The following is a 14,328-nucleotide window of genomic DNA, read 5'->3' as shown; positions in this document are numbered from 1 at the left end:
TTTTTCCCCCTAAGGTAAGTCTTTCGGCTCCCGGGATTGGAATGACTCCTTACCCTCTCCCTTAAAACCCACTTCCTTTCGTCTTCCCCTCTCCTTCCCTCTTTCCTGATGAGGCAACAGTTTGTTGCGAAAGCTTGAATTTTGTATGTATGTTTGTGTTTGTTTGTGTGTCTATCGACCTGCCAGCGCTTTCGTTCAGTAAGTCACCTCATCTTTGTTTTTATATATAATTTTTCCCACGTGGAATGTTTCCTTCTATTATATTGATATGTTATTAATATTGTTTATTAATCAGGAAATTATTATGAATGCAATGCTTTTCTAATCCTACCCACTATCTGTTCCACCCCTACCTCCCCACAGTGGTACTCCGCCGCCCACCGAACCTACACGATATCCTCGTCCATTCATACTCTACCACTGCTCCCAACCTCTCACCTCAAGGCTCGTATCCCTGTAATAGACCTAGATGCAAGACCAGTCCCATACATCCTCCCACCAGTACCTACGCCACTCTGGTCACAAGCATCACCTATCCTGTCAAAGGCCGTGCTATCTGTGAAAGCAGTCATGTGATCTACAGGCTAAACTGCAATCACATTGCTGCATTCTACATGGGCATGTCTGTCCGCGTGAATGGCTACTGATAAACTGTGGCCAAGAGACAGCTGGTTATCCCCTTCCCTGTTCCTGCTCCATCGCTACACAGCCTTCTATTCTACCAATGCACTTACTGTCTCTTTACTTCTATCCTTTCCTGCCTCCCCCCACCTGCCTGACATCTAACCTCTTGACTGCACATAGCTGCCTTACCCTTTCCCTATCATGTCCCTGTATGCTCCCACAAGCAGCATTTTACTGTCACCTCCTCCTCCCTGCCCCAGTCTTCCCTTTACCACCCACCCCCACCCCCACCCAAATTGCTTCGCCCACCATGCACAGTTCCTGACAGGCTGGTCTCGGCAACCAGAGATAGTGGTCATGTGTGTGTGAATTGTGCTTGAGTCAATATGTGTGTGTCTACAGTAAAAGAAGGCCTTTTGGCCAAAAGCTTTCTTGTTTAGTGGTTCTTTTATTATGGCTGTCTGTGACTCAACATCTCCACTGCATGGTGAGCAGCCATCTATCCTTTGCATAATATTTGTAACCATCTCTAAGTGGAATGACAGTTTTCATAAACAGAAATTATTACCCATTGAACATAATGTTTGCTGTTTTTCCTTTTTCTGATTGTTTGAATTTTTTATTTATTTATTTATTTATTTTATTTATTTATTTATTTTTTTTTTTTTAGGAATGTTACCATGTTGTTCAGGGTGGAGTACCAGAAACAACTGAATTGCTGAAAGAACGTTTTGACTATATCTTTTACACTGGCTCAACACATGTTGGTAAAATTGTGAGAGCAGCAGCCAATGAACATTTGACTCCTACCACCTTGGAACTAGGTGGTAAAAGGTAAAATCCAGATTAATTTGAAATTTTGATGTTAATGGAGGCGGAAATTCCTCACTTGTAATAAGTAATTGTTTGCATAGTGCATATTTATTTGGACCCATGTACAGTTACAGTTCATTGTCCACAGTCCTGTGTACATTGATTCCACTGTAAATATGGATATAGCTGCAAAACGTATTCTTTGGGGAAAGTGCATCAATGCTGGTCAAACTTGTATAGCACCTGACTATGTGCTATGTTCTAAGGAAGTGGAGAGGAATTTTATTGCTAAAGCTAAAGAAATACTCAAAGAATGGTACGGAGATAATCCAAAGGACTCGCCTGATCTGTGCCGAATTATCTCTGATAGGCAATTCCAGTAAGTTTTGGATTTTAATATCCTATGTCTATTACTAATTAACTTAACAAAACAAAAGTATGGTAGATCACCAGTTGTTAAAAACTTCATACTTCCTTAGGAGATTACATGGTTATCTGAGTAATGGAAGCATTGCAGTTGGAGGTGAAACAGATGCTTCAGAAAGATTTATTAGCCCAACTATTCTCACAGATGTGAAACCAACAGCACCTGTTATGCAAGAAGAAGTATTTGGGCCAATACTTCCTATAATAAATGTGGAGAGTGCTTTTGATGCGATAAAGTTCATCAACAGTCGGTAAGTAGTCAGAGGAAGTTTAAATGTATATACTTTCACTGACCTGCAACTTCATATAGTACTAGCAATATTTTTTCATTTGAATAATAACTGCAGCAGTTAACAGTGGAAGAAGACGTAAGGATGTGCACGACTAGGATGAGAGACTGACATGCAGATTAACAGTTAAGCATTATGCACCCAGTACTGAGAAGCTATTTACCTCTAAAACAGACAGAGAATGTAGTAGGTGTTGCTGCAAATAAAAGTGGGGTTCTGACCAAACTGTGTGGTACAAAATTGAAAGAACATGGTAAACTCCTATATAAACTGCCATTTAGATGGCGGCAGTAAGTTTAAAAGACATGGTACATAGAGGAACATAAACTCATAGCTTTTTAGTTAAATGGTTGATTACTGTATGACTTAATCAACGACAAAGTTAGTGTTGGGTTTTACTGTTATTTCACAGGTAAAATGTGGCTAGTAGGAAGGGTGGGGCAGGAGGAAACAGCCATGAAGCTGTGATAAATTCTTGTAGAAATTTCAAAAAGAAATCTATAGGGACTTCGGATCTGCATGAACAATGAATGTAAAGTAACCAGAAGAAATATTTTGCCTTGATCACCAATTTGTTATTTTTTGTAGTTGTCAGATTTGTGATAAAACAAAACTGCACATGTGGAATTGTCATTAAATTCATGTAGTTGATTATTTCTGATTCTTACCCTTTTGGAGTAATTTATCACTGCAATGGTAGGAGGGTAACCTGAACCTCTGTACATTCCTTCACTTTCTTTTGATAAGGGAGTTGAAAGAGTGAAGGTGATGCCATCTATTGAAAATGTTTGATCACTCTGATCTTGAGTTATATTCCAATAATAATAATAATAATAATAATCTTTATTTATCCCTATATAACATGAAAACAATCAATTTTTGAGAATATATTTGTCCTTATATAATTTACAGTCTTGGACATGTCAGTTTTTGTAGATTTCCAAAAATATAATGCCATGTGATGAATATATACAATAAGTAGCATATTATATACTATTATATAAATATTTACCACTATTAATATACAGAGGTAGAATTGTCGATAACGGAGCTCAGAACTCTTTAGGTGAGCATAAATATTTTTCAGTTAACAACTGCTTTCCATGGAGCTGCTTTATGTTATCTGGCAACCTAATATAGATTTATCTTCCAGCTTCAAGTGGACTGTGATCTGTAGCTCTTTTATTAGTCAAACAATGGAAAATCCAGGATTTAACAATGACAATAATATGAAAAGAATTGATTGCTGCTCACCATAAAGTGGAAATATTGAGTCGCAGACAGGCACAAGAAAGACTGCTAAATAAGTAGGCTTTCAGCCAAAAAGCCTTTTCTGAATCAGACAACACTGTGTGTGTGTGTGTGTGTGTGTGTGTGTGTGTGTGTGTGTGTCTGTTCATTATGCTCAGTTCATCCTTCTCTTTTTCAAACGTAAGGGCGTACAGTGAATACAAAGTCAGTAAATTATAATTTTTGAAGTAGTTCCTATAGGACTGGAGTTCACTTATATTAGCAGTTATTCTAACTGCTCTCTTTTGAATCTTCAACGTACCATCCATGTAGACTGTGGATGCTCAACCCCAAATTTCAGTCCTACATTGCAAATGCCAATGAAATAATCCATAAGATGCTTATTTAAGGATGGAAGGATTTATTATGTTTGAGAGCCACTTCAGTAAGTAAATATTGCAGCTAATCTTTAAAAAGATGTAACTGATATCCTCTTTGCATGTGAGGTGTTCCTTCATCACGATGCCTAAAAACTTACATTTATGGGATGTTTCAGCTGTAGACTGTGATGCAGCATGGAATAGGCTATAATTCAACAGGAATTTCATTACATCTGTCTTGGCCCTATTCATTGTTATATTTTCTGTGACCAATTCAGAGTTTGCTTTGTAATGCTAGCTTATCAGTACAGCCCCACCTAATGAATGATGTTTCATCAGCATAGTCACTAGCTTTCAGTTTTGTGGCTGTGTTTTGTCAGTAACATATACAAGAAACAAAAATGGCCCAAGAATACTTCCCTGGGGGAAGAGTTTTGTATGCTGATTTTACTGTTAGGATTTTATTTTCATTCTTATAATACAGTTTAGTACACTTCTATCTCATATATGCAAACTTACATAGTTTAGTGCTTCGCCTCATATACCATAAATTTGTAATTTGGGTAATAGTGCTGCATGATCCACAGAATCGAAGGCATGAGACAAATCTAGAAAAGTCCCAATGACTTTGGTTCCTTTATCCAGTCTGTTTAGCCTTTCATGGAAAAAGCTGCTACTGCTGTTCATGCGTATCTCACTTTTCGGAACCTGTACGGCGAGTTATTTAATGGGTGTACTTACAGGAGAAAGATTACATTGCTCTAGAATTACTCTTTCAAGCGACTTCCTGTATGTTGAGGTCAATGAAATTGGCTTATAATTATTTACGAGAGTGATTACTCCCTTTTTATACACTTGTTGTATCTTATCAATTTTTAACTGTTCAGAGAAGGTGCCATGGCCAGTTTAATTGTTTATCAAATGTGATTTTGGTAGATCTATAATTCCAGCCATTAGATGTGAATGTAGTCAAACCTGTCATCTTTAGAGTAGTAGTTGGAGACACTAACCCCTTGACCAAGACTTAATTAACATTGGTAAAATGTCTATGTGGGTTAAGATCTTTTGCTTTTTATTGTATTTCATGTGTCAGCTTAAATTAGGCTTAAATTGGTATTGTGTTTTGTAAATTTTGCACCAATTCTGTTAAATGAATTACAATGCCAAAAATAAAACTTTAAAAGGTTTTACACACATCTGGAAGGGGGGGGGGGGGAGAGAGAGAGAGAGAGAGAGAGAGAGAGAGAGAGAGAAACGAGGGTGGGGAGGGAGAGCACTTAGTTTGTATTCAGTCTTTTGCTTTGTGTTTTGATACTCAATATTCTTTGATCGAAATTTTGTGGCATTGGCTGCTACAATACACACTAGTTCTGAAGTTTTCCACTGTTTTCTTATATGTGTGCAAGATGTTGGGAGCACTCAAAGGCATATTTCTCATTTTTATATTTTAGAAAGCCAGTCACATTACATTTCTTGATTCAATAACTAGGAACAGGAAAAATTCGTTTAAATGATAACACAACGAATACGCGAATTCAGCAGTTTTTAAGGAAGTAATGCGAATTTGGCAGTTGTTAAGGAAGTAACGCAAAATCAGCATTTTTCAACAATATATTTCTGTGTCCTCGTAAGAAATGTCGTAAATATAATGATGTCAGAAACATACTTAGTGTTGAAATGTTCCATGTTCAACCGTCATACTACTTTCGCAGTTGTGACGTCACTAGTTGCCTTTCGACTATCGACTTTTGCGAGCGCATACAAATGACCACTGTGCGAATTTCGATTGTGTATTTTGCAGTGTATGTGCCACAGTATGCCATTTCAGAGCAATGGTGCAATGAAAATCTATCACAAACACATCACAATGACGAAGCCTACAGTAACCACTGACAAAAGGGTGCGAAGATTTGAAATCCGTGGTTTATATGCTCCTGATTAGCTAACAATGTCTTATAAATTCTGCAATGTCAGAGTTTAATGGGAGTGTAAAAATTCAACAGTGAAACATGTGCAGACCGAAAAACATAAGGGCAACAAGTGTAAGTAGACCAGTTTGCCAATAAAGTGGCAATCTACAATTAGCAGCAGCTTTTTAAGCTGCAAAAAAGAAGAAGAGCGATTGTGAAAATCTGGCCCAAAGGACTGCGGAAACATTTTTGCAGGCCAACACTACATTCCACAAGCTGGATACATCATTGATAAATAATTTTTTTTCGCATTATTTAAAATATATGTATCACTTCACACCGTTCTGGCCAAGCGCAGCAACAGTATACAAATGTTAAAAATTGAAATAATAGCCTCTGTTGCAGATACTTTATTGATGACGCGTTTCACGTGTCTAGCACATCTTCAGGTCATTCTTGAGCTCAAGAACGACATGAAGAAGCACGAAACATGTCATCAATGAAATATCTGCAACATGCTGTTATTTTCATTTTTACCTTTGGTATTTGTTTTTAAATAATTATTTGTGTCAAAGTCTTTTGTTAAAAGAATTTTTCTCTACACTTGTCTCATGTTTGGCCTACCCTATCTTAGGAATAGTTACATTTTCAACATAGCATTGAAAAATGGTTAAATGTGACAAAAATAGATAACTGATAATAGAAAAAGCTTGCCAGAAATAACACTCATAAATAACACCGAAAAGTGCAAAAAGTAATACTGATTTTGGCCATAAAATAACACCGATTCCCCCCCCCCCCCCCCCTATCAATAACATGGCAAAAACAAGTTTGTGTCTCAGTATGAGAGACTTTTCATGAAATATCTTTACTTATTGAATCACAGCAAGTGAGTTTTCATTTCTTAAAATTTTGAGGAAATCCCAAATGATATCTTCATAGTACAGATCAATTTTTATTTGCTGTTTGGACATGTTCATATTTGACAGTTTATCATATTCTTGCCAAATTGCAGCATTTAAATGTTTATTGTGAGTTTTAAATAATTTATGTGGTAGTAGAATGACATTGTATTACACATGAAAGATTAGTAATTGCAGTTTAAAATTCATGCTTTATCTCAATTATATATTTAAGTAGGATTAAAACACAGGGATCTCCCTGTGGTCCTACATTCAGGTCTTTGTCCAGCACATAGCTGAATTTGCCAGGGAGTTTCATAAAATCTAGCTGAAGTTCACCTATTGATAAGAGTATGTTTGGAAATATTTTTTGTAAACTGTTGAGCAATTTTTCTACAGCCAACAAACATATAATTTATAAATACATAATGACTATGAAATGTTCGGGGTGTGGAACTTTCAGGAGGAATGGTACTGTAGTTACTAGTAGCACTAGTAGTACCTGTAAGGAATATAAGTGTAGAAGGTGGAGAATGAGAACCATATTTATGTTATCATAACTTAGATTATATTATGAAGAGCTGGAGGCACTATTGAGAAAAAGTAAGTCCATTCGAAATCTCCTCAGCACATATGTTTATGTGATCATAATTAATCACTTCATCCCAGGAAACCATTTATATATCTGCCCACATTTTTCTCTTCAATAGCTGGCATCCATTGACACTTTATGTATTTACAACTGACAAGTCGATACAGAAGTTGTTCATGGATCAGACAAGAAGTGGCTCAGCTTGCATCAATGACACAGTGATGCAGTTTGCTGGTGAGTTGTTGGTAATGCAAAATATGCTTTCAGGTCCTGTGATGAGGTGCTTGGCATAGAATGTAGTTACAGTTGTGAAGATAATCTGAAATTCCCCCATTCTGTACAAGTAATAATTAACACTGCTCTGTAGCTAATTATAGTTGCTGTTGACATGTTCATAATACAGGGGAAAAACATTGTTTATTTTGGTGGTGGGTATACATTCAGAATTATTTTACATGCTTTGCCATTTATCAGGTGGTCAAATCAAGACCACCATTTGTTTTAAGTGTAAAGGTGAAGTTAATGTTTATTATGAGCTTTGATTCTGTTGTTATGTAGAGGTAGTTGTACTAAAGGCTTTACAAGGCAGGATACAACTATCTAGATATAAACAGATTTCTTCTTCATTCAGAATGTGCTGACTGGTTAAACTGTTTATATGTGACTCCAGGAAGTTGGGTTCACACTTTGTTACAATCCTGTCTCTTTACTGGTGTGCAAGATATACTTGGTCAACTTGTAAATATTGCTATGCACACTGAGGTTTTATGTAGATGTTAGTTCCAAACCAATTAGAATAATGGGTAACTTCAATTCACACACTAATGGATACTGTGCTTCTAGCTGGATCTTAAGTGTACTAATTAGAAACTACTTTGAAAAGAGATGGTGCATGTAATAGCATAATAAATTCACAAAAATTTTCCTCTCTCTGCATTGTGATTCATTTCAGAAACTAAAATTAGTTTGATAAGTTTAGTCATTGGTTGTACATTTAAAATGCCTCAGTGATGATGATTCTTTCCATAGATACTGCAGTTTTCAGAGAAACTGATGTGCAACATACATCATGCCCAACGTACTAGCAGATTGGTGATAGGGTTACTGTCTGTTCTAGCTATCATAATTTTAAGCAATGGTTAATTAACTGACTTTGTTGGTTGGTAAAACTATAAAAAATTATTATTTAAATGTCCTAACATATTATACTACAAAATTATGCTCAATGTGCAGCAGAGAGAATTGTGTAAAAAGTGCCATTGGTCAGATCAGGTTGTGATAAAAAAAATTATAAAAATAGCTGCATTACCATTTTCTACTACTTTGTTTTAAACGTCCTTAAAAACTGAACACTTTTAGAAGTATTGTTGTATTATCCTTTAAAGTTATTCTAGAGCTTTTGAGTATTGTGCAATAAAAAGGGTTGTGAACATTACACACACAACTGATATAGTAGAGTTGTAGTTAACAAGGATCAGTAGTTAGAATAAATCATTTAAAATGCAAAAATAGTGAAGAATATTGGACTCATGCACTCTCTTTTACGTATAATAGTGTCAATATAAATTGTAGTGAGAGGGGATGAAACAGAAAAAATGAGTGGAAAATGCATTCATAACTTCTCCATGTTTATGCTCCCATTTTCTTTTTAATCAGCTCATTGGCATTTACAGCGTTTGTAGATGTAACTACTTTGTTCTTTACCTGACTTTCCACTTTAAAAAGGAAGCTATGATGCAAGATAATGCCATAAATAACAAATTGATAAATTATCTTTTATTCAATTGGAAGCTTATTTTGCAGCTTAGTCTGATCAGTGAGTGCTCAATTTCTCTCTTGTGTGTACTTTTCGGTAATAAGATTTACAGTTGTTCATGTGAGTGGTAGAGCAAATATAAACCAACCTAACATATTCTTTCACAAAAAGTGAGTTGGACAGAATTTCAATAATTGTAGCTGTTTTGGTCATGGTTAGGACTTCTTTGCTTAATCCGCCAAGAGTTTATTTCTGTGTTGCAAGACATAACTGGTATTCAAGTCATTCATTATAATTACGTGAAGAGAAGGAGACTGTCCCCATTTTCTGCACTAGTATGACTGCAATATTTGACTAATGATTCTAACATCATTATAGTCAGGGATTACTGAAATGATACTTCAGAACAAAACAGTATGCATTGACTATGTTAATTTTACAGTAGAAGGAGGAAATGCCTGGTTGTATTTCATTGGAAGAGTTCTGGGAAGGTGTAGTTTCTCAACTAAAGAAATATCATACAAATGACTTACGTAGTTTACCCTTGAGCATTGCTTATCTATTGCAATATTTTAGCCAGAATTGTTAATAATAAAGACAAGTGAAGTTGAAATAAGTCCTATAGTTTTTGATGAATCTACCTTATTTCCTAAAAAGAGTGTTATAGATAGGCCTCATAATCACTAATGGGATATGCTTTGAGGCTTTCTCTGGTGCAGAATCCTTGTATGGAACAGGCAGCTACGCAGTGACAAATATTATCCCCTTCCTCTCTCCGCCCCTTCCTCTCTCACTCAGCTGTGGCAGAAAGCTTAGAACAAAGCAGACCATAGTTTTTACTATTTATTGTTTTTGGTTGTGGCTGGAACATCTCAGAATCAGCATATGTTAAAACATGCACATGTCAGTGAATTTCAGTTACTCTGGCATTGCATTTAGTTGTTCTTGAGATCAAATTTTTGTTTCAAAGTGGGATTCTCCATTGTCTTTAACAGATAATCATGTGTAGAGATGATAACCCGTAGATATGCACATCTGCCATCAGAGACTACGCTAATGCTAGGGGTGATACTTTTCCTTCAGCAAAATGCTTCTCATCACAGCGTAGAGTATATTTATCTGTAACTTCTCTATATCAGATTCCAACCTTGTCCCATTGCTAAGAGTGTGCCCCATATATCTACTTAAGTTGTTAATGTGCATTCTAATTTCCAAAGTGACTGAACTGTAGGGATATAAATTGAACAGTCACTGTTTTGCAAGAGTATAATTTGAATTACTGCATCATTGTATCATCGCACTTTGCAACTAAATTTGTAGATTCTTTTTTTAAAAGATTAAATTTGCTTCTAAACATTTGCCTTGTTTATTACTTTCATTTAATGGTATGGAGACTGTTTTTGGAGCAGATTTGAACAGCTTCTCTGCAGCTTATCTTTGCACAGCTGTGATGATTGGTTTTCCATAAATCAGTATTCAAGTAGTGTAATTTATATTCATCAAGAAGATTCTTATTGGATATTAAAATCCAAATGTTACTTTGCTTTGCCTCTAGACACTTCTTCTCTCTGTACCTATTTCAGTTTAGAAGGTGTATGAAGTATTTAAAAAATCACATAAATAAGCTCAATAGATTCAGTGACTCAGGCACTTGAAAAAATCTTCGCTTATTAAGGGCAACATAATTATGCAACAACTAACATTTTTCAACATAACAAGATATTATCCTGTTGAAAACACAATTGCAACTGACTTCCACTTTACATTAATCCATCATTACAATGTGTAATAAAAGAAATATATGCTTTCATCTGTGGCTGGCCAACTAAGAGAAATATTTTCTTCATTCAGCGTACCTTCAGCTGAATTCAACTCCTGTAAATGTTTTCGTATCTGGAGATCAGGGACTTGCTGTTCTCACAACCAGCCTTTCAACAAAGGAAAAGATTACTTTACATTGTAACATAAACCAAAAGTAATGCATTCGTAGCGGTAGAGGTAGCACTGCTGTGGAACACTTGAGGTGAAACTGACATGCACCATCAAAAGTCAGATTCTGGCTCACATTTCAAATTACTGAGACTTTATCATCAAAGGGTTGTGTGTAATGTAATCTGCTTCAAGAGCATCAGTAGATAAATGGACTACAGTTTCTGGTTGCGCTGCTACAGCATTCACATCTGCGTATTCCTATCAGCTTTCTGGCACAGATTTGTTTTTCTGAGAAAAAAGGAGAATATTGTCACAAGTCTGATATTTTATCCCAATTTGACACATTCTGCATTGTCTTTCTTGAGTGGTATGACAATGTGCATGCTGCTAGCAGAATCTGTATGATATTAAATGAGCTAAGCTTTCTTTGTGGTGATTAATCCAGTGTGTGGCGGTTCCTCCTGCTTAGCTGTCGTCTTTTGTTGATTGTTGTCCTCGGTGTTGCCATACTGTGTTGCTACACTGGTGCAAAAATGGGTTGTGGATTCCAACACACACTACTGTAAATCATGTAGCCGACAGGTGCACAGTTGCGTTTCACCGTACTTTAATTTTCAATTTGCACAAGCCCCAATATTACACAGTTATATGGCCAGTGCACTAATATGTAACCTTGGATAGCCTCATAACAGTTAGCAGGTGAAACTCCACATACTGCTACAATAGTTTCTAGTTGAACATCTATGAGCAGTAAAATCTAACCACAAAATTCACGGTTCTTCTAGAATAATCAGGTATGTATGAAGTAGACACTGTCACTGTTTTTACGCACGGCCTAATTGTTTAACACTTGTTCCACAGTAAATTTGAAGTGTTGTTGTTGTTGTTCTAACCAACACAGGTTTCTCCTCTAAAACTTGGCTGTGGACTGAATGTCTCGTGACCAAAAATCGGGCCCTTATGTATCCTCACAATAATAGGGGCTGAAACTGCATTGTTCAAAGTTAAATTTACGTAAATTACAATTAAAACTTAACTCATTAAATTAACTAAATACACTGAAAAATTGCGTCCCTTTAACAGTTTCTTCTACTACAAAAGTTAGGCCACACTATTTTTTTTAAATCATGAAATTAACAAATATAGTTATGCAAATAATACTTTTGACAAAATTGTTAATTACTTTGGAATTAATTAAGGGCTGGTTTTGCTAACATGTTTTCGAAGAGAGCCAAATAGATACTTTGAGATTACTAGCATTTCGTCTTCCAAATGTTTACAATTATTACAGAATTTATATTTGTTTATACATCAACAATAGAATTTAAGCTATGAAACAATTACTGATTTCGCCCTATAACCAAAATAAATTAGAAAATCAAACACATACATAAAACTAAGCACAAAATTAGATCTGGTGTTATTTATTTTAAAACTGAGGGCCAGTCTTTCTCTTATATGAAAATGCAGATTATATCCACGTATGCTAATGGTAATCAGTTAAAAGTAACAAAATGAATTTTAAGGAGGCAGATGACAAAACAAGAGGGGAATTAAAATTATCCCAGCTTGCTTTGTCACAGGTGATAATTTGAAAAGAGTGGCAAAGTACTTTCCCAGATAGGGAAAGGTTGCACAAATCTATAACTTCTGGAAGTCCAATCTCTTCCCTCCTAACATGAATTCTTTAGTGGCCTGAGGAAAGGATGGTTGGTTTATGTTTGCTGCACCCTCTTTTGAAGCCTGCTTTGAACTATACGCTGGGCATGGTTTTGTTATTGGTACAGGGAAAAGCCTTTAGCTTTCTACATCTTCACCAGTAGAAAAACGGATATGGAGCTCTTGATTGACAATGTCCCTTGTGGTGGAGTGTGTTGCAATGACACTGTTCTTCATCTTGCAGGTAATGAGTCTGTTTCAAGTTACTTTTGTAATGCAGTTAGTTCACTGTTAACTTTAAACATTTTAACTTCTTTGTATGTAACAAATATAAACTAAGAAATGTGCCTTCTATCAGTCTTTCTACTTTTGCCCTCTTTCCTTTTGCCCTTTTTCCTCAATCTGGTTTAATGTAACAGTAACAACATTAACAGTACTAATAGTGACAGTCATTGTGAATATATATTATGAATACAGTTGTAGTCACTAGTATGTATGAAAGTGATACTTTGCATTCTTTTGTAATGTGTAGTTGCTTATTTTATCTGTTTGTGTATGCTGGGTACTGACAACATTCAGTGTTGATTTTAAGCAGTTTTCCAATTATATCTTTTGTGATATGTTGGTCCACAAGTTGCATAATCATTTCTGTGCTCCTGAATAGCTGCAATTTAATTTTCACTTGATTTCTGTCTTCTCTCAAACTGATGGTACACACTCTTTTTCTTTTCTTTTTTTTCCCCTATTAGAAACAAAGCAAAGTAAGTTACATATACACTCAATGACAACATAAACACTTTAAAAAACTGCAAGGGAGACAAAGAAAACTTTATAGACTCAAACTCTGCAAATTCCATTTATCATTAACGTGAAGCAAATGGTCATTTTTCCAGCTTCGATGAATTCTAAGGTGGTTGCTTCAGCAAGGCCACAGTTAATTCGCTCTGCACCCCCCTCCTCCCCCCCCCCCCCCCCCCCACACACACACCACCACCACCACCACTACCACCACTGCACACCCCCCTCCCACCTCACCCACTTTTCTCTGGTTACGTGTAATTGAGGTAATGCTCTATAATGAAAGTGTGGAGTGGGTATGAAGTAATTGAGATATGGTACATGTCTGTTCTGTTTGGAAGCTAAAAATGCACTGTAATCTGTGGTCAGGTCACAGATATTCCATTTACCACTTAAGGTACATCAGCAGTGTATATTGCGTGGATTTTCCAGAGAGGCGCCCCCCCCTCCCCCCCCCCCCCCCCAATTTCACCCCTTCCTCACCCTGCAGTGTGCAACACTGAAGGGATGATGAGAATGGGGCTGGTGACTACTTTTAACAGTGAGTATCGATATGAATGATAGGTCATGCTGTGGCTGGCACTTTAGAGAGTCACAACTGGGCCACTTCTTGAAGTAGTCATGGGTGCGGTACGAATACTGAACAGGTGGTAATAAAGTTGTAGCTGCCATGGGAAGCATCCAGTGTGTCTACATGGAACAGTGGCAGTACGACTGGAGAGATGAGAGTGGGGTGTCAGTGGTGAGGATGTTGGCATGTGGAGGCGAGACATCTTGGAGAGACTTCGTTCTGATCAAAGGAACAGCATATGTTGAAGGGTTGTGCAGTTGACGTGAGCCTATAATGCAATTGCTGGAGGGAGCTTCAATGGGCACAGTCTGTGCAGTGGCTGTCAGTGAACCAGGTGAATGTAGCCGGTGGGGTTGCTGTTGTCATGTGAAGATCAGCAGTGGGCAGCAGTCGAGCTGCATGGCGGTGCATCATGTGGAAGGTACGTGGCCACAGTGTGCTGTAC

The 14,328-nt window shown here is 36.7% G+C and overlaps 1 protein-coding gene across 5 annotated transcripts in view; it reads left to right on the top strand.

The window, feature by feature from the left end:
- LOC124615287 (aldehyde dehydrogenase, dimeric NADP-preferring) overlaps positions 1-14,328 on the top strand; it is a 332,089-nt gene that overhangs the window by 282,812 nt on the left and 34,949 nt on the right. For 4 of the 5 annotated variants that reach the window (XM_047143061.1, XM_047143059.1, XM_047143063.1 and 1 more), the window contains exons 6-9: positions 1,295-1,458; positions 1,586-1,816; positions 1,917-2,114; positions 12,643-12,758. In XM_047143061.1, coding sequence (XP_046999017.1) covers positions 1,295-1,458; positions 1,586-1,816; positions 1,917-2,114; positions 12,643-12,758 — 709 coding nt within the window. Of the gene's footprint in view, positions 1-1,294; positions 1,459-1,585; positions 1,817-1,916; positions 2,115-7,285; positions 7,402-12,642; positions 12,759-14,328 lie in introns of all 5 variants that reach the window. The other variant, XM_047143060.1, reaches the window with a different exon arrangement.

The sequence above is a fragment of the Schistocerca americana genome, chromosome 5 (genome assembly GCF_021461395.2).
Source record: "Schistocerca americana isolate TAMUIC-IGC-003095 chromosome 5, iqSchAmer2.1, whole genome shotgun sequence".
NCBI lineage: Eukaryota > Metazoa > Arthropoda > Insecta > Orthoptera > Acrididae > Schistocerca > Schistocerca americana.
This window is presented reverse-complemented; position numbering and strand designations above follow the sequence as displayed.